At 40.6% G+C, this 19,555-nt stretch overlaps 2 protein-coding genes across 2 annotated transcripts in view; one reads left to right on the top strand and one right to left on the bottom strand.

Annotated features, from left to right (window-relative positions):
- The window catches only part of HEATR5B (HEAT repeat containing 5B), a 105,603-nt gene extending 100,160 nt beyond the window's left edge, over window positions 1-5,443 (bottom strand). Inside the window, 3 exon segments of the mRNA XM_005901909.3 lie at window positions 912-1,123; window positions 4,355-4,502; window positions 5,349-5,443. Of these exon segments, the coding sequence (XP_005901971.2) occupies window positions 912-1,123; window positions 4,355-4,480 (338 nt within the window). The 5' untranslated portion in view covers window positions 4,481-4,502; window positions 5,349-5,443.
- Window positions 5,444-5,506: 63 nt separating this feature from the next.
- On the top strand, window positions 5,507-19,320 carry GPATCH11 (G-patch domain containing 11). Its single transcript, XM_005901907.2, has 9 exons — window positions 5,507-5,650; window positions 11,261-11,335; window positions 11,880-12,106; window positions 13,252-13,293; window positions 14,049-14,169; window positions 14,291-14,381; window positions 15,552-15,668; window positions 18,438-18,519; window positions 19,233-19,320. Exons 2-9 carry the CDS (start codon window positions 11,277-11,279, stop codon window positions 19,286-19,288), a joined length of 795 nt encoding a protein of 264 aa, XP_005901969.1. The 5' UTR covers window positions 5,507-5,650; window positions 11,261-11,276; the 3' UTR covers window positions 19,289-19,320.
- Window positions 19,321-19,555: the final 235 nt, after the last annotated feature.

Genomic DNA, 19,555 nt, shown 5'->3' with positions numbered 1-19,555 from the left:
GTAGTTTATCCCTTCTCCAGTGGATCCTCCCAACCCAGGAATTGAACCAGGGTCTCCTGCATTCCCTAGTGGTTCAGTTGGTAAAGAATCTGCCTGCAGTGTAGGAGACCCAAGTTCGATCCCTGGGTTGGGACAATCCCTTGGAGAAGGAAATGGCAACCCACTCCAGTACTCTTGCCTGGAGAATTCCATGGACAGAGGAGCAGGACAGGCTGCAGTCCATGGAAATGCAAAAAGTCAGATACAATTTTGTAACTAACTCACTTTTTCACTCCTGCATTGCAGGTAGATTCTTTATCAGCTGAGCTCCCAGGGAATCGGCCTCTGTCTCAGGTACTCAACTCTGCCATTTTGGCATGAAAACAGCTATTAAATGAAGGAGCATGTCCTTATTCTAATAAAACTTTATTTACAAAATAGGTGGCAAGCTGGATTTGACCTGGGGGCTATAGTTTGCCTGTTCCTGCATCAATCTCATCACCTAGAAAATCTTTTCTTTGCATCCCAGCCAAGAATATTATCTCCTTCAAAATTATCAGAAACCCCTGTACAAATTGCTGACATCAAACCAATTCTCTGTATTTTGCTACAAGTCCCAGGGACAATGGAGCATATGTTGAAACAGAACTCCTTCCCCAGACCTACTTAGAGCTTTTACTATCAACAGTATGCCCCAGGCTCCATCTACCTGGGAATCTTTACGATCAGCAGCCCTTCATTAAGATAATGTGTAAGTATTAGTCGCTCAGTCATGTCTGACTCTTTTGCGACCCTATTACAGCCCACCAGGTTCCTCTATCCATAGAATTCTCCGGGCAACAATACTGGAGTGGGTTGCCATTCCCTTATTGAGATAAATTACTCTGGGAAAAAAACAAGTTTCAAGGGTTAATTTCAAAGTGAGTACTTACAATTTTGTTGGTAAGTAGGCTGCAGTGTCATCTTTATTTCTGATAATGTCATTGCATTTATCAAGTGTTTGAAAAACAGTGAAAGTATCCCCAATGCTATAAAGGGCTGCAAGGTTTTTAGCTAACAATTTTCGTGTAGGTGGTCCAGGTGAACTACTTATTAATCCAGTTAATTGTTCAACAAGTTTTTTCTGTTTTTCCTTTACATCAGTCTGTTAAAAAAAAAAAAAAAAGTCAGTTTTTTTCTTATACATAATTTTATCTTTTAGTCAAAAAGGTTGTTCTGTTCAAATTTAAAGGAGATTATTCTCCTTCATTCTTCTCCAATTCCATAAAGTTAGCTATCAGTAAAAGTGACTACTCTATATCCAAAAAGTTTCCACATTGCCTTATTAAAAAATATAACAATCAAAGGATGTAAAATTTGAGTGTATGGACAATTAATGTCTTAGAACTCAGCTAGGGTCCCCTGTAAAGCAAAGCAGGTAGCTCACAAAGCTATATAGCTCAGTAAAGGAAACCAAAAGAAACTCTGAAGAGCCCTAGGCAACAGAAAAAATATTCAGATTTACTCATAATCAATGCTGAGAATTCATCCATTCATTAAAGGAATATTTATTTGCACGTACATGCCATGCACTATTCCAGGCACTGGGAGGCATGAGTGACCATAATTGACAAAGCCTCTGCAGTCAAGAAGTTTACATTCTAGTGGGGAGAGTGTTTACAAATAAACATGAACAGTGTAAGTTCTTACTGTTTTATAGAGACTAGTAAGAAAAAGGCAACCTGAAGAGAAATCAAGATGTGAGTTATACAGATATCTGGGAGAAGAACATTCCTGGCAGGAAACAAATGCAAAGGCCTTGCTCAGCATGCTTGAGGACAGAGAAGTCAGTGTGGCTAGAGCAGAATAAGACAGAGGAAGCAACAGGAAATGAAGTCAGAATGGTAGAAGGGACCAGGTCATGCAGTGCCTCAGACACCACTGCAAGAACTCTATTTTATTCTGAGAGTTTGAAGCAGAAGAGGAACATGATTAAATGTTCTAACAGGCTCGTTCTGACTACTGAGCTGAGGATACTCTACAAACGTACATGGTTAGAGGCATGGTGAACACTTAAAAAGTCGTGGCAAAAATTCAATGAGAAATGAGGGCAGTAGCAATGGAAATAATGAAAAATAATTGAATTCTGGACATATATAGGGGATAGAACCAATATGAATTGCTGAGAAACATGATATGAAGTTTGAGAAAAAAAGGGAAGTGAAGAATGACTCTAAAGGTTTATGATTTGAGCAACCAGAAGGATGAAATGGTCATTTCCTGATAGAAAGTACTGGCGAAAGGACAGGTTTGGAGGGTTAAATCAAGAATTTGGTTTTAACTTTTGAGATGCCATTTAGATATCCAAGAGGTAGAAGTGGAGCAGGTAGTTAGATATCTGAGAATCATTACTATGTAGATGGTAGTAAAAGTCATGACATTCGATGGTGTCACTGAAGGAGTAAGATGTATTTAAAAAACAAACAACTGTGCCCAGGACTGAGAAACAGCCAGCAAAAGAGGAGGAGTAACTAGGGAAGTTGGATGAGAACTAAAAGCAAATAGTTTCTTAGGAACCACAAATAGGAAAAGCTTCACACCAACAGTGCATCAACAGTATTGTTAACAATTTATTTTTTAATGTGAGTGAAGGGAGCACAGATGTTCATATTATTATGCTTCACAATTTGGATAACTTTTTACATACTCCTTTTATTTTTCAATTTCACAACAAAATAAAATTTTTTTTAAGTATTTCAAGACAGAGGATCAGCTAGGTGAAAAGCTGCTGATGGGTCCATTAAGACAGAATACTGACCATTGGTTTGGGCAAAACAAGATCTGTTTCAGTGAAATGGAGGCAACACGTACTCAGATGGAGTGAGTTTAAGAGAAAATAGGAACTTTCAGTTAAAGACTGTAATGAATCCATGTGTTAATTCAGTCTCTACAGAAACTAAAATATACTCCAGGGCAATCAAAGAAATAAATAAGTAACTAAAAAGCACAAGTACATAAGGGCAAAGAAAACAAAGAATGAGCTATACTCAATAGGAAAGCTACAAGATCCCCAACTTCCAACACAGAACCCCCTAAAAGCTCATATATGTTGTGGCTTTTGTTTTGAGGCATCAAAGTTCTCATGGAGGAGAGAGTAAAGTTGCACCTAGAAGTGAAGGGAATGACTGAGAGTCTATTTAAGAAGCTCTAAGACTCTCATATCTCTCTCCTTCATTCTGGACTTTGCAAGCTCAGGCACAATTGTGGGCTGGGAAAACTACACTGACAACAGGGGGACTAAGTAAAAGTTAACATACTTAATGTTGAAGTCCCCAGCCTTCTCCACAAAATCCTAGAATCTACGCAGCTAGTCATATACCTTAGGACACTTTAAAGTAAAAAAGGCAAAAAAAAAAAAAAAAAAAAAAGTAAAAAAGGCTCTTATGGGGAATGACTAGCCAAGAGAAACCTATAAAGAGTTCCTCAAAGAACGACAAAGCAGTTAACAAACATCACTCTGCCCGGCAAACTTTTACTACTCCCTCTTAAATTTTATTTTTAAAATTTATTTATTTTTAAATTGAAGGATAATTGCTTTACAGAATTTTGTTTGTTTTCTGTCAAACCTCAACATGAATCAGCTATGAAGTGAAGTGAAGTCGCTCAGTCGTGTCCGACTCTTTGCGACCCCATGGACTGTAGCCTATCAGGTTCCTCCGTCCATGGGATTTTCCAGGCAAGAGTGCTGGAGTGGATTGCCACTTCCTTCTCCAGGGGATCTTCCCAACCCAGGAGTCGAACCTGGGTCTCCCACATTGCAGGCAGACACTTTACCATCTGAGCCACCAGGAAGATCCTGGTGAATCAGCTATAGGTATACATATATCCCCTTCCCTCTTACATTTGAGCAGATGGTAAAAGATCATCAGATGTTTGATTTCCTAATTTTAAACACAGCATCTAATTTTAAAAACGGAAAGTAAAACACACAAATATTGAAAAGTAATTTGGATGAAAAGACTGTGAAGGAAGAAAAAAAAAAGGCTAACTCTTCAGACAGACAAGTGAAGATAACTGAAACTGCTACATAGCACTAAGGGACCACTTGATGTTGGAGATAATGAATTTACGGTGATAGCAGTCACATAATCTTCTTTTTCTCCACTCACATTTAGATGTCCAGGAAGAAATATGAAGCCTCTACCCAAGCAATAAGCTAGATTTAAATGAGGTTTCAGTTTTGCCACAGAATAGAAAAAGGACAGACAAGAAATTTTTACTACTGTGTAATATTCTCAAGTGACCCACAACCTCCAAAACATAATGTGCCTTCTTACAAAGCATGTACATATAATATTCTTTACATATGTTAACTAGATAAAAAGCAATACCATACCTTGTTGGCAGCAACCAAGACTTTATCAAGAAATCGCAACCATTCAAAGATAAAAACTGGTCTCTTTGCTTCAGTGATTTGAGCCAAAGCTTCTTCATTGAGCAATAAACTGTGGGCTAACTCCATGACTGAAGTTTTAAATTCACACCTTAAATAAACAATTTTAAAATTCTTGTAAGGACTTGTTCATGTTAAAAGTCAAGCTTCATGAATATAATCACTAAGAAAAGAAATACAAGGCTTTACTTCTCATCTGTCTTGGAGGACACGTACATAACTTCGAAGCAAAACCTGAGAAACTGATTTTAAAGGATAAGGGTGCAAACAAAAACAAATGAAAGTCATGCTTGTTGAGGAAGAATGGATAATGGGGTCAAAGGAAAATTAAAATAAACAGTGCAAAAAGACATAGTTCCAGAAGAAAAACAGATGTCCTTTACCCATTTCATAAACGGAAAACCGAAACACCAATATCAAACATCAGCCGAGCATGACAACCCACCCTCCTTTTTTCTCTCCTTCTGCTCGATGCACAGCACCCTCCCGCTGCTGCACCTGCCCCAGGAGAACTTCAAGGCGTCCCAGCAGAAAGATGCCACCTTGGAAGTCTCTGAGAGTCTTCCTTGGGGGGATGAGGTGGCGGCGGGAGGCCAGATACGCGCGGCCGAAGCTTCAGCTGCAACGCCGGGGGTGGTGGGGGGTGGGGTGGGGGCAGGAACGCAGCTGGCAGAGGACGCGCGCGCAGCTGGTCCGGGTAATCCCGACTACTGTGAGAACCGAAGCGCTGCGCTGGGACGGGGGGAAATGCAGGAGGCGCCGCAGGCCTGGGCGCCGGTCACCCGGGCTGTCAACCCTGGAGTCGGCGGCTGAAAAGTGAAAGTGTTCATTACGAACTGGAATTCCGTCCCCAGCCCTCTGACAACGTGGTGGCGGGAGCTTTGGGGAAGGGGATGTGTCAACGCCCAGGCTCTAGCTGCAGACTCGGCGGCCTCACCTCCTATTTCTGGCAGGGGCGCCTCAGCAGAGCTCCAGGGCCTGAAGCAGCCGCCGAGGGACCCGGATGCCCCGCCTCCCACACTCCCGCCGGCAGGAAGCGCAGGGAGAGCGCGTGCGCGGAAGGCTGAGCCTGCGCAAGCGCACTTAGCCGCGCCCGCCAAGCCCCGCCTGCTGTAGGTTTCCAATTGGTCCTGTTTTCGGAAACTCAGAAGCGAGCCGAGGCCCGGAGGTCCTTAGGTTGGTGGGTGTCTGCGCTGCAAGCGCTCTCTAGAGCTGGCCTGGGGCGAGTAGAGCTTCCAGGTAAGGGGCTGTGGGCGCCTGTCGAATGATAAAGAGTGGTGATCTGTACACTGGCTGTAACTAGCCATCACACCATCTCCTATGTTCCCACCCACGAGTGATCAAGTTTGTGGGACGATTGCAGCTAGGAGGGGCGCCAGGAGGGAAGGGATCGGCGGTCCCTGCAGGGAGTGTTTGAGACTGAGGCGTTTCTTGTCATCTTTCTTCTGTGCATCCAGCTACTTAGTCCATCTCTTCACTTGGATGTGTAATGAGACTCTACATACGAAGCATCAGTTTTTTTTAAAGTATGTTTGAATTACAATGTTGTGTATTGTAAGGTACAACCACTGCTGTACAGCAAAATGGCTCATTTATACATACATATATATATTTCCATATTCTTTTCCATTATGGCTTACCACAAAATATTGACTGTAATTCCCTGTGCTATACAGTAAGGTGTTGTTGTTTATACATTCTCTTTAAATCTACTACTCCCAAACTACCAATCTATCTGTCTTCCTACCTCCTCCCTTTGGCAACCACCAGTATATTTTCTCTATGTCCATGATTCTGTCTCTATTTCATAAATAGGTTCTTTTGTGTCATATTTTAGGTCCCACATATATTATATGGTATTTGTCTTTCTCCTTCTGACTTGCTTCACTTAGTATGGTTATTTCTAGTTGCATCCATGTTGCTGCAAATGGCATTGTTTTGTTCTTTATCCATTTCTCTATCCATTCATCTGTCAGCAGGCATTTAGGTTATTTCCATGTCTTGGCTGTTGTGAAGAGCTGCTATGAACACAGGGGTGAAGCAGCACTCTTGTTGACACCTCCCGCCTGCTCTCTGCCAGAAAACAAACAAAAACAAAACCTGATACTGTAATCTGACCATTTCCAAGAACTGGTAACTCCATTCTTCCAGATATTCAAACTAAAAGCCTTAGGGTCACCCTTGGCATCAATCTTTCACATGCCACCTCCAATCCCATTATCCCTATCTTCAGAATATACCCAGAATCCGATGATTTCTCATCACTTCCATTGCTGTCTTCCATCGAACCCGGGTCTCCCACATTGTAGGCAGACACTTTACCATCTGAGCTACCAGGGAAATCCATTGCTGTCTAGCCACTGTCATTCTGTCTGTATTATCACCTTGTGAAGTTTATCCTTATGCTTCATGGGAATAGATGATGCTGGGAAACATATTGTACCCATAAAAAGGGGGCTTAAATGACCTATAACCCCTATTCTTGTCTGCATAGCCCTTTAGAGCTAAATAGGTCCCTTAAAAATAATCTAATCCTATTTGCAGTAGAAACAGCTCTGAGACATGGTTTGTGTGTGTGTGTGGTATTAAGCAAATTATTTACCTATACTGAGTCTTAATTAAAGCAGGGCTAACTGTACCTGGCAGGCTACAGTTCATGGGGTCACAGAGAGTCGGACATGACTGAGCAACTAAGCACAGCACAATTGTACCTATCTTACAGAGCTGTTAATGGTAATTAATATTTCTTGTTATTTTTATCTATTTATTTGTAGGGCTGCACTACTTAGTTGTAGCATGGGGGATCTAGTTCCTTGACAAGGATTTAACCCATACCCCTGCATTGGGAGCACAGAGGCTTAACCACTAGACCACCAGGGAAGTCGTTAGTGGTAATGAAATAGAATGAAAATGTTTAATATATTAGGTAGGTGTTTTATTGACTACACTGCCTTTGACTGTGTGGGTCACAACAAACTGTGGAAAATTCTTCAAGAGATGGGAATACCAGACCATCTGACCTGCCTCCTGAGAAATGTGTATACAGGTCAAGAAGCAACAGTTAAAACTGGACATGGAACAACACACTGGTTCCAAATTGGGAAAGGAGTATGTAAAGGCTGTATATTGTCACCCTGCTTATTTAGCTTATAAGCAGAGTACATGATGCGAAATGTCGGGCTAGATGAAGCACAAGCTGGAATTTAGATTTCCAGGAGAAATATTAATAACCTCAGATACACAGATTGGCCACCTGATGCAAACAGCTGACTCATTTGAAAAGACCCTAATGCTTCGAAAGATTGAAGGCAGGAGGAGAAGGGGACGACAGAGGGTGAGATGGTTGGATGGCATCACCGATTCAATGGGCGTGAGTTTGAGTAAACTCCAGGAGTTGGTGATGAACAGGGAGGCTTGGTGTGCTGCAGTCCATGGGGTCACAAAGAGTCGGACTTGACTGGCGACTGAACTAAATTCAGATGACACCACCACCATTATGGCAGAAAGCGAAGAAAAACTTAAGAGCCTCTTGATGAAAGTGAAAGAGGAGAATGAAAAAGTTGGCTTAAAACTCAACATTCAGAAAACTAAGATTATGGCATCTGGTCCCATCACTTCATGGCAAATAGATGGGGAAACAATGGAAACAGAGATTATTTGGGGAGGCACCAAAATCACTGCAGATGGTGACTGTATCCATGAAATTAAAAAATGCTTGCTCCTTGGAAGAAAAACTATGACCAAGCTAGACAGCATATTCAAAAGCAGAGACATTACTTTGCCAACAAAGGTCTGTGTAGTTAAAGCTATGGTTCTTCCAGTGGTCATGTATGGATGTGAGAGTCAGACTATAAGGAAAGCTGAGCGCTGAGGAACTGATGCTTCTGAACTGTGGTGTTGGAGAAGACTCTTGAGAGTCCCTTGGACTGCAAGGAGATCCAGTCCATCCTAAAGGAAATCAGTCCTGAATATTCACTGGAAGGACTGATGTTGAAGCTGAAACTCCAATACTCTGGCCACCTGATGTGAAGAACTGACTCATTGGAAAAGACCCTGATGCTGGGAAAGATTGAAGGCAGGAGGAGAAGGGGACCACAGAAGATGAGATGATTGGATGGCATCACTGACACAATGGACATGAGTTTGAGTAAACTCTGGGAGTTGGTGATGGACAGGGAAGCCTGGCATGCTGCAGTCCATGGGGTCGTAAAGAGTTGGACACAACTGAGCGACTGAACTGAACTGAAATCATTATGTGTAAAAATACTATTACTATCAATGAAGAATCTGAGCTTTAGAAACACTGGGTGAATTACCACAAATGCAGTATATAATATATAAAGACAGCCATCCACAGCCCAGCTTCACATACTTCCAGTTCAGAAATCCCAACAAAGAGAACTCTTTCCCACCACAATCCATGTATAAGTATCATTAAGGAAAGAGTGAAAAAGCTGGTTTAAACCTATATTCAAAAAACTAAGATCATGACATCTAGTCCCATCACTTCGTGGCAAATAGATGGGGAAACAATGGAAACAGTGACAGATTTCATTTTCTTGGGCTCTAAAATCACTGTGGACAGTGACTGCAGCCTGAAATTAAAAGACACTTGCTCCTTAGAAGAAAAGCTATGACAAATCTGCTGCTGCTACTGCTAAGTCACTTCAGTCGTGTCCGACTCTGTGTGACCCCATAGACGACAGCTCCCGCATCCCTCAATGGACATGAGTTTGAGCAAACTCCGGGAGATGGTGAAGGACGGGGAAGCCTGGTGTGCTGCAGTCCATGGAGTCTTAAAGAGTCAGACACAACTGAGCAACTGAATAACAACAGGGAAAGAGATGCTTATTTGCCCTGTTTAGGTCATCTCCTCCCCTCTTACTAGGATAGGGTACTATAACTGGCCACCTTATGCCTCAGGGAGTACTAATTGCTACCCTCCAGTAGAACCACAAGGAAGGCAGAGGGCTGAGTTCCAAAAGGAAGGATGATGAACAGGCCGAAACAGCATGTGTGCACTGTAGCAAGTGACTCCCTTTTGCATCCAGCAACTGCACCAGAAGCATTGACAGCACCTGGGAGCCTGTTAGAAATGCAGAGCCTTGGACTCGAGCTCAGAATCAGACTCTGCATTTTGAGAAACGTGTCGACTCTTTGCGACTCTTTGCGACCCTGTGGACTGACTGTAGCCTACCAGGCTCTTCTCTCCGTGGGGATTCTCCAGGCAAGAATACTGGAGTGAGTTGCCATGCCCTTCTCCAGGGGATCTTTCCAACCCAGGGATTGAACCCATGTCTCCCTGTGGCTCCTGGCGTTGCAGGCAGACTGTTTACTGCTGAGCTACTAGGGAAGCCCTGAGAAAATCCCAGGGCAATTCATATACACAGGAAAGTTTAAAGTACACTTTTCTGGATAATTATTTTATCCCTTTAAGGGCTAATTATTACATGATTTTAACTATTTTGGCTAAAACGGTCCTCAAAAGTGTTTCCATATAAGTGAAGTGTTAACTATATCTAGTTACCAATGAACAGCTTGAACATGAAGTGCTGTGGAGAGAGACCTGGAGTGGTCAAGACAGGCCTTTGTAAAGGCGGGTAGCCTAGGCCTAGGAGGAATGAATTGTCTGCAGTGTGTTCAGAGGACAAATGAGACCATGTGGCATGAGTAATGAATCCTGAAAAAGAGTCAGAGGTCAGATTATGGGGGATCTCTCCTGCCAACATGTGAAAGTGATGGTTCCTCCACTGCCCACAGGGGAAAGTCTGCTGAAGGATTTGAAACCAGCAGGTAACATGCCCTGACTTATATTTTTTTTAAAAAAAAAAACCACTTTGGAGAGGTCATAGAGAACCTCTGTGGATTGGAAGAGGAGAGGCCAAAGGCAACAAGACCAATTAGGAAGCAGTTGTGACAGTTCAGGTGAGAAAGAAATGCCTGAACTAAAGTAGTGGTCACAACTATAAGAAAAAAAATGCCCATGAGGGATAATGTGGAAGAAGAGTGGACAGAGGTTTATAAGAGGTCAGGAACGGGGAGATAGTGGCGACATTAATTTGCAAATACAGAGATAAAGGCAATCGGGGTTGGGAAGAGAATGAGTTGTTTGGATTGTTGAGTTTGAGGGCTCAACCCAGAAAGATGTCAAAAGAGCACTTGAATACAGAGTAGGGTTCTAGAGAAAGGTCACAGCTGAGGATGCATACAAGTTTATTTCCATTTTGGTAAACTGAAAATTAGTAGTTGTTACCATATGTAAAGGATTTCCCAGGTAGGGCTAGTGGTAGAGAACCCACCCGCCAATGCAGGGAACGTAAGAGAAGCAGGTTCTATTCCTGGGTCGGGAAGATCCCCTGGAGGAGGGCATGGCAACCCACTCCAGTGTTCTTGCCTGGAGAATCCCATGGACAGAGGAGCCTGGCGGGCTGCAATCCATAGGTTCACAAAGAGTCTGACACAACTGAAGTGACTTAGCATTCATGCATGCATACCACATGTGAAATAGGTAGCTAGTAGGAAGCTGCTATATAACACGGGGAGCTCAACACAGTGCTCTCTGACAACCTGGAGGGATAGAGTGAGGGCAGTTGGGAGGGAGGTTCAAGAAGGAGGGGACATATGTACACTTATGGCTGATTCATGTTGTCGTATGGCAGAAACCAACACAACATTGTAAGGCAGTTATCCTTCAATTAAAAATAAATTTTAAAAATAGATGGTAGAAGAAGGTGCAGTAATGTTTTCAAGATTGCACACATCTAGTAGGTGGTCATGTTGGGGTTTAAAATAAAACCTTGAATCTGCCTCTTAAAAAAAAATTGTTACTTCATCCTGTTTGCTTTGTAGATACTTTTGCCGCCATATGAAGTTGAACATGGCAGAAGAGGAGGACTATATGTCTGATTCCTTCATTAATGTCCAGTAAGTAAATGTGCATGCCCCATATAATGATATGTGTAAGACATTAAGGAATTGGAGATTTTTAAGCAATGCCATTGATTTTAAAGGCGAGGTTTGAAATTTCATCTTACTGCTTCATGAGAACATTTCCTACATGTCTATGATACAAAGATATTTCTAATACTAAGCATTTTACTTCGGCACTCAATTCTTTTTCTTCTATACTACCAAGGACATTTTACTCTTTTCCTTTATTTCATCTTTTCACCTCTTGTATCTACTTTTGAGAGTTGCCTTTTATTATTGCCAACCTCCTAGAAAAATTGGTCTTACTATTTCTTATTTTTTCAACTACATTTTGTTTCTTACCATGTAATACCAGCCCTCATCGTTTTTACCAAAACAGCCATTCTCACAGGACATTGGTTATGTTCTAATAGTGGTGATAACAGAGATGCTCCTAAAGGTGGCACTGAAATATTAAGTAGTTTCAAGTGAGTAAGTGGCAAAGTTATGAGAAACTTTCATGTACTAGTCTAAAATAACCTTTTCCCTCATTCTTCAGAGAAGACATCAGACCAGGCTTGCCAATGCTGAGGCAGATCCGGGAAGCCCGTCGAAAAGAAGAAAAGAGACAGGAAGCGAATCTGAAAAACAGACAGAAGAGTATAAAAGAAGAAGAACAAGAGAGACGTGACATGGGGTTGAAGAACGCACTCGGCTGTGAAAACAAAGGGTTTGCTCTACTTCAGAAAATGGGGTATAAAAGTGGTCAGGCCCTCGGCAAGAGCGGTGAGTCAGAACCAGAAATGAACAGCTGTTCTTAACCACCAAATGGTAACTTATTGATGGCGACCAGTGATGACTCTTTCCTCTCTGTCCATCTACGCAGAAATTCAAACAACTTAAGCTTCCTGGTCTCTTGTGTGCTGGCAAGCTTATGGAGAACTTCCATCTTCTCATAGCCACTTCAGACTTATGCCATCCAGAGCTGCTTAGCAGCCCAACTTGGCCCTGAAGGAGTGGGATGGATGAGGCTTGCCTTAGAAGCAGCAGCTAAGAATGATGACAAGAGAAGGGTTAAGAAGTGCAGTGGCCCTGGGCATTCTCTGGTGGTTCAGTGGCTAACACTCTGCTCCCGATGCATGGGGCCCAGCTTCAATCCCCAGTCAGGGAACTAGATCACTGCATGCTGCAACTAAAACCTAGCACAGCCAAATAGATAAATCAGTGTTTCTTTAAAAAAGAAAGGGAGGCTTCCCTAGTGGTCCGGTAGTTGGGACTTCACCTTCCAATGCGGAGTGGGGTGGGTTCGATCCCTGTTCAGAAAGCTGAGATCCCACATGCCGAGTGGCAAAAACACCAAAACAAAGACTTTAGAAAATGACCCACATCAAAAATATCTTAAAGAAAGCAAAGTTCAGTGGCCCAAAGGACAGGGGAGCAGCCCTAGAGATGATGGCAGGACTCCGGCCTGCTTGCTCTGTACGTGCGGCAGCTGCCTGGGTGACCCCTCAGCTGGAGAAGCTCAGTTCTCACCTCTGTTTTAGGAATGAGATTGCTTATTAAGAGATAGAGGTCATATACATACTATCTTCTGTAAGCAGTTTTTCTCTTCTCTCCTTTATTGTCATTGCTTTGACTTCCCTAGCAAGGCTTTGCTCTCTCTTAAGGCTGCCACCCTCTTGTATATATATCAATGAAAATTCCTACGTTTAGGTGGCACTGGAGGCTGTCCATCAGCTTTATTGAGGACGTAGTATTTGAAGGCCAAGGGAAGTAGTTGATTATAGAGTATTGATGTTCAGTTCCAATTTTGAGTATCACTGAAACTGGAAGGGATGTGTATAGAACATTGTAAAGTTGCATACTGCATCTACCAATAGTTTGAGGAAGAATTTCTAAAGTAATTTGTGTCTCATTCTCTTTTTTTTTAGGAGATGGTATTGTTGAACCAATTCCTCTCAATGTCAAAACAGGTGTGTAATTACTGTTGCAGCTGTTTGCTGGTAATAGTAACTTATTCTTAAATATAGCACATATACTTGTTTAATAAATAGTTTTTTATGGTGGTAGTATTACAGTTCTTATAATGTAAAATGTTTCTTAAACTCCTAGACCTTTTAAACTAAAAATAAAAGTAAATTTTAATGAGTATAAAATAAAATTTAAATCATAAAAGTAACGGGAAAATTGTTGTAACCATTAAAAATACAAAGCTATTTTTATCTGTTGAATGTCCTAAAAGTGTCCTGATTTATCCACTAAATGTTTTTCTTAATAATTGGACAAATCAAAGAGAAAAATATATATTTTTTATTTGTTCATCATATTTATATAAAAGCATGACTCTTGATACTTATTTCCCAATTTGAAAAAAATGTGTATAGTATTGACATCTTTTTAGATCAGACTGATAATCTTTGTGAAAATCAAATTGTGAATTTGGATTAAAAAAAACTCCAATGTTTTCTCCTGTCCTTCTTATCAAATGATTTTGAGTGATTTTACTAAAGTTAGAATTGCATTTAATTTGTAAGTATTTATGTAATTCCCTGGCAGTCCAGTGGTTAGGACTCCATGCTTTCACTGCCAAGGACCTGGGTTAAATTCCCGGTTGGGAAACTGAGATCCTGCCAGCTGCAAGGCATGGCCAGAAAAAAAAAAATTTAAGTTGTCACATTTTGACATACAAAGTCAGTAAGTTTCTCATCAGTGTTTCCTGTTTGAGCAGGGAAAAGTGGCATTGGTCATGAGACATTATTAAAACGGAAAGCAGAGGAAAAATTGGAAAGCTATAGAAGAAAGATTCACATGAAAAGCCAAGCTGAAGAAAGAGCAGCAGAACAGTTTCGGTAATTGAGCTGTTTGTAGTTTCATCGTTCCTTTATTGTGGTATGTTTCCTGGCATTTGGGCATTTAACATGGATAAAGAGAACACAGACCTCTAGTGTGCTATTTTTTCCTTTGAATTAGAATTCGACTTAAAAATAAGCAAGACGAAATGAAGCTAGAAGGAGATCTTAGAAGAAGTCAGAGAGCCTGTCAACAATTGGATACTCAGAAGGTAAGCCTTTTACCTGCTTTCAGTTTGGTGAAGTGTTTTGGCACCCAGTATGATTTACTGTATTTTTTTTTTTGGCCTCGCCACACAGCATCTGTGACCAGGGATCAAACTAGTGCCCTCTGCATTGGAAGTGTGGAGTCTTAACCACTGGACCACCAGGAATGTGCCATACTTTTATTTTTAAAGAGAGAGAGAGAACTCCAAGCTTAGTGTATCTGCCTGTTAAAACTTTCAGATGCACTGTTGATCTGTAATAACTGGTATGCACAATAACGACTTGTTCACTGCAGGAACATAGTCTGAATGATCGTTAAGCATTGAATACCATTTTTCACTTAACTCTTCTCCATTTATTTGAATATTGATTACTCATAACTATTACGTGTGGAAATTCTGTGCACCTGAATGTTTGGCCAATCAGAATAGCCTATTTTCAGTCCATATTCAGTAACTTCCATGTCTGTAACTAGTAACATCATGTAGAATGCTATTTCAGATTTCAGTAGTTCTCAAAATTCAATTTTTGATTTGATTTTTCTTTAATTTTTTTATTTTGATGCTTCACCTACCAGCAAAATAAAGTGACTTCATTTAAAGTCTCAAAAATGTTTCTAAAATTTCCCTTATATGTAAATAGGTCGCTGGAAGCAATCTCTCACTTTTCAGTATTTCCATAGCACGTTATTTTGAATATATGTCATGATACTTAAGATTTCTTAGCTATATGTATCATTTTATACGCATTAAGATACTTATCCCCATAGCTTCTTTTCCCTACTAGATTGTCAGCAGTTGGGAGGCAGTATTCTAACTGGGCTTTGCATCCCTATAGTTTCATAGTACAGGGCTTCCCAGGTGGCTCAGTGGTAAAGAATCCGCCAATGTAGGAGACACAGGAGACTCAGGTTTGATTCCTGGGTCAGGAAGATCTGCTGGAGAAGGAAATGGTAACCCACTTTAGTATTCTAAGCTGGAAAATACTACGGACAGAAGAGCCTGGGGTCAGAGTCAGACACAACTGAGCAACTGAACTCACATGCACTGTTCCATGGTGTGGAACTTAAAGCAGTAAATATTTAGTTGAAAGAGTGAATTCATGTTGACATGAACAAACTTGTGATAATCTTTATGTTTAGCTTTGTTTAATTGGGAATAATTCTGCATTTTCAGAATATTCAAGTTCCCAGGGAGGCATGGTACTGGTTGAGGCCTGAAGAGGAAACTGAAGAAGAGACAGAGGAAGAAAAAGAACAAGATGAAGATGAATATAAGAGTGAAGATTTAAGTGTATGGTTTTTGTTTGTTTGTTTGTTTTTTTGGAGGATAATTGCTTTATAATATTGTATTAGCCTCTGCCAGGCACCAACATGAATCAGCACATTAAATGTATATTTTGGCACCAATTCCTTAAGCTGGGTGTCTCAGCCTTGGCACAATTAACATTTTGAACTGAGTAATTGTTTGTTGTGGGGCTGTTCTGTACATTTGTAAGTTATTTCAGAGTATCTGTGGCACATCCCCCTTGTGACAACCAAAAAGTCTCCAGTTCAGTTCAGTCGCTCAGTCATGTCCAACTCTTTGCAACCCCATGGACTGCAGTACACCAGGCTTCCCTGTCCATCACTAACTCTCAGAGTTTACTCAAACTCATGTCCATAGAGTTGGTGATGCCATCCAACCATCTCATTCTCCGTCGTCCCCTTCTCCTCCTGCCCTCAATCTTTCCCAGCATCAGGGTCTTTTCAAATGAGTCAGTTCTTTGCATCAGGTGGCCAAAGTATTGGAGTTTCAGCTTCAGCATCAGTCCTTCCAGTGAATATTCAGGACTGATCTCCTTTAGGATGAACTGGTTGTATCTCTTTGGAGTCCAAGGGACTCTCAAGAGTCTTCTCCAACACCACAGTTCAAAAGCACCAATTTTTCGGTGCTCAGCTTTCTTTATAGTCCGACTCTCACATCCATACACAGCTACTGGAAAAACCACAGCTTTGACTAGACGGACCTTAGTTGGCAAAGTAATGTCTCTGATTTTTAATATGCTATCTAGAAAAGAAAAAAAAAATATGCTATCTAGGTTAGTCATAGCTTTTCTTCCAAGGAGCAAGCGTCTTTTAATTTCATGGCTGCAGTCACCATCTGCAGTGATTTTGGAGCCCCCAAAAATAAAGTCTCTCACTGTTTCCATTGTTTCCCCATCTATTTGCCATGAAGTGATGGGACCACATGCCATGATCTTAGTTTTCTGAATGTTGAATTTTAAGCCAGCTTTTCCACTCTCTTCTTTCACTTTCATCAACAGGCTCTTTAGTTTTTCTTTGCTTTCTGCCATAAGGGTAGTGTCCTCTGCATATCTGATATTTCTCCTGGCAATCTTGATTCCAGCTTGTGCATCCTGTCCAGCCTTTCTCGTGATGTACTCTGCATATAAGTTAAATAAGCAGTGTGACAATATACAGCCTTGACATACTCCTTTCCCGATTTGGAACCAGTCTGTAGTTCCATGTCCAATTCTAACTGTTGCTTCTTGGCCTGCATAAATATTTCTCAGGAGGCAGGTCAGGTGGTCTGGTATTCCCATCTCTTTAAGAATTTTCCACAGTTTGTTGTGATCCACACAGTCTAAGGCTTTGGCATAGTCAGTAAAGCAGAAATAGATGTTTTTCTGGAACTCTCTTCCTTTTTCAGTGATCCAGCGGATGTTGGCAATTTGATCTCTGGTTCCTCTGCCTTTTCTAAATCTGGCTTGAACATCTGGAAGTTCATGGTTCATGTACTGTTGAAGCCTGGCTTGGAGAATTTTGAGCATTACTTTGCTAGCATGTGAGATGAGTGCAATTGTGCGGTAGTTTGAATATTCTTTGGCATTGCCTTTCTTTGGGATTGGAATGAAAACCGACATTTTCCAGTCCTATGGCCACTGCCAAGTTTTCCAAATTTGCTGGCATATGGAGTGGAGCACTTTTACAGAATCATCTTTTAGGATTGGAAAGAGCTCAACTGGAATTCTATCACCTTCACTGGCTTTGTTTGTAGTGATGCTTCCTAAGGCCCACTTGACTTCACATTCCAGGATGTCCGGCTCTAGGTGAGTGATCACACCATTGTGGTTATCTGGGTCACAAAGATCTTTTTTGTATAGTTCTGTGTATTCTTGCCACCTCTTAATATCTTCTGCTTCTGTTAGGTCCATACTGTTTCTGTCCTTTATTGTGCCCACCTTTGTGTGAAATGTTCCCTTGGTATCTCTAATTTTCTTCAAGAGATGTCTAGTCTTTCCCATTCTATTGTTTTTCTCTATTTCTTTGCTTTGATCACTGAAGAAGGCTTTCTTATGTCTCCAGATATTGCTAAATTTTCACCTGAGGGAAAAAAAATCGCTCCTAGTTGAGAACTACTACATTAACCCCAAATCAAAACTTCATGTAAATGACCCTTTTAGCTTCAGTTTACCCTCTCACCTCAGTTTGGATGATGTATAAGCTGCAAATGTAAATTATGTTGATTTCTACCTTGTTTCCTGTTGACCCTCTGGAAGTAATTCTGAGTACCTCCTCCCCCCAACTCACCCACAAACAAAAGAAAGTCAAAAAACACAATTCAGAGTAAATAGAGAGTTTTCAAGAAAAGAATACACATTTCTATGGTTACTTGTATAAAAGAGGGTGTAGGAAACATTCACAATTTGAAAAATCTATGTTCCACCTAACTGGGAAACCATTGATGAGAACTCTCATGGCAGAGTGAGACAGTTTCACCCAGATTCTTTGGAACTATTAATAGGAGGGGTCTTTAAAGGATGCTGATTTTAATAGAGCCAGCCACGATCTATTGTTGAAATGTTAACAAGTGGCCTGTGTTGTGTCTGACAGAAGTGAAGTGGGGCAGCTAGTAAAATGGGGCATGTTCTCATATATTCCACCCTTGACACCTCTCCTAACTGAGAGTGTAGCAGAAGATTTATGGCCTTGGGGTAATTCAGCATAATCTAAGAGACCTAAAAACAAAAATTCTGTTCAATGTGAACCATTAATGTGCTTGTATCCTACCTATACCTAGGTACTGGAAAAATTACAAATACTGACTAGTTATTTAAGAGAAGAACATCTGTATTGTATTTGGTGTGGAACAGCCTATGAAGGTAAGAAAATACTTTATACTTTTAAAAACTATTGGTTACAAATACTCTTTGATTTCAGCTTTGATTTTTTTTTTTTTTATGAAAGTCATAATTCCCATAGACAATGGAAACTTTTTATTCCATCCAAAGGGCAATGTTGGATGAATGCTTTAAAGAAATAGTGGGTAGAGAAAGAAGTGAGGGTTAATTAAAGGTGCTTTTAACTTTTCAGAAACTGAATGTGCAGAAGGGAATTTTTCAGTCTTCTATTTCATAAGAAAGAATTTTTTAATCAGTTGAAGATGATAAATTTTTTTCATGCTTTATTTTTCCACAATTCTTCAGCTACTAGAAAGATATAGTAAATTTTTAGAACTAATTTTTTTGTACTTAGGTAGAATATTGTCTGTGAACCATAAAAATCAGAATGTTGAAATCCACTCCATTTTTTTTTTCATTGTAAGGAAAGAAACGGTTAAAACATGTCAGATGTCTTAAAGACACAAGTGCTTTCTTTTCTAGCACTTGCCCAAGCCAGCTTTGTTAACCTGAACCTAAGGACTTTGTACTTGAGAGTGAAGAATTTGGGGTTATTGTTGTATCTTTTCCTGGTTTGTTTAGCAGAATAAGGAAGCAGATACAACTACAAAATACATGTTATGCTGAAACAATTTTTTAAAACAGTTTACTGTGCAATTTGTATTAACTGTTTCTTTTCCTCACATAAATTACAGATAAAGAAGACCTGTCTTCAAATTGTCCGGGACCAACTTCTGCAGATCATGACTAAGATTATTCTCAATAAAGTGGAAGCTTGGCAAATGTTCTTGTTTCCTAAAGACATATAGTTGGGCAGTTAGAATTCCCAAATTTTTGATGCCAGTAAAGAAAGGGGACTTCATATCTTTTGTTCTTTTTGTACATTAGAAGTACTTTGTACTTTAGAATATAATTGGTTACTAACTTCAACATATAATGGAAAGCCATTGCAGAGCACAAGTATTATAGCCACCAGCAATTACAGTTCATGACTCTGTCATGACGTTTATGGGGTTTA

This window comes from Bos mutus, chromosome 11 (genome assembly GCF_027580195.1).
Source record: "Bos mutus isolate GX-2022 chromosome 11, NWIPB_WYAK_1.1, whole genome shotgun sequence".
Taxonomy (NCBI): domain Eukaryota; kingdom Metazoa; phylum Chordata; class Mammalia; order Artiodactyla; family Bovidae; genus Bos; species Bos mutus.
The sequence above is the reverse complement of the archived record's forward strand: the minus strand, read 5'-3'. Positions and strand labels throughout refer to the sequence as shown.

Coding starts and splice junctions, on each gene's coding strand:
- GPATCH11 (XM_005901907.2), top strand. CDS start 11,277: ATGAAGTTGAACATGGCAGAAGAGGAGGACTATATGTCTGATTCCTTC. Junction 12,107..13,251: donor TCAGGCCCTCGGCAAGAGCG/GTGAGTCAGAAC, acceptor CTTTTTTTTTAG/GAGATGGTATTGTTGAACCA. Junction 14,382..15,551: donor AACAATTGGATACTCAGAAG/GTAAGCCTTTTA, acceptor CTGCATTTTCAG/AATATTCAAGTTCCCAGGGA.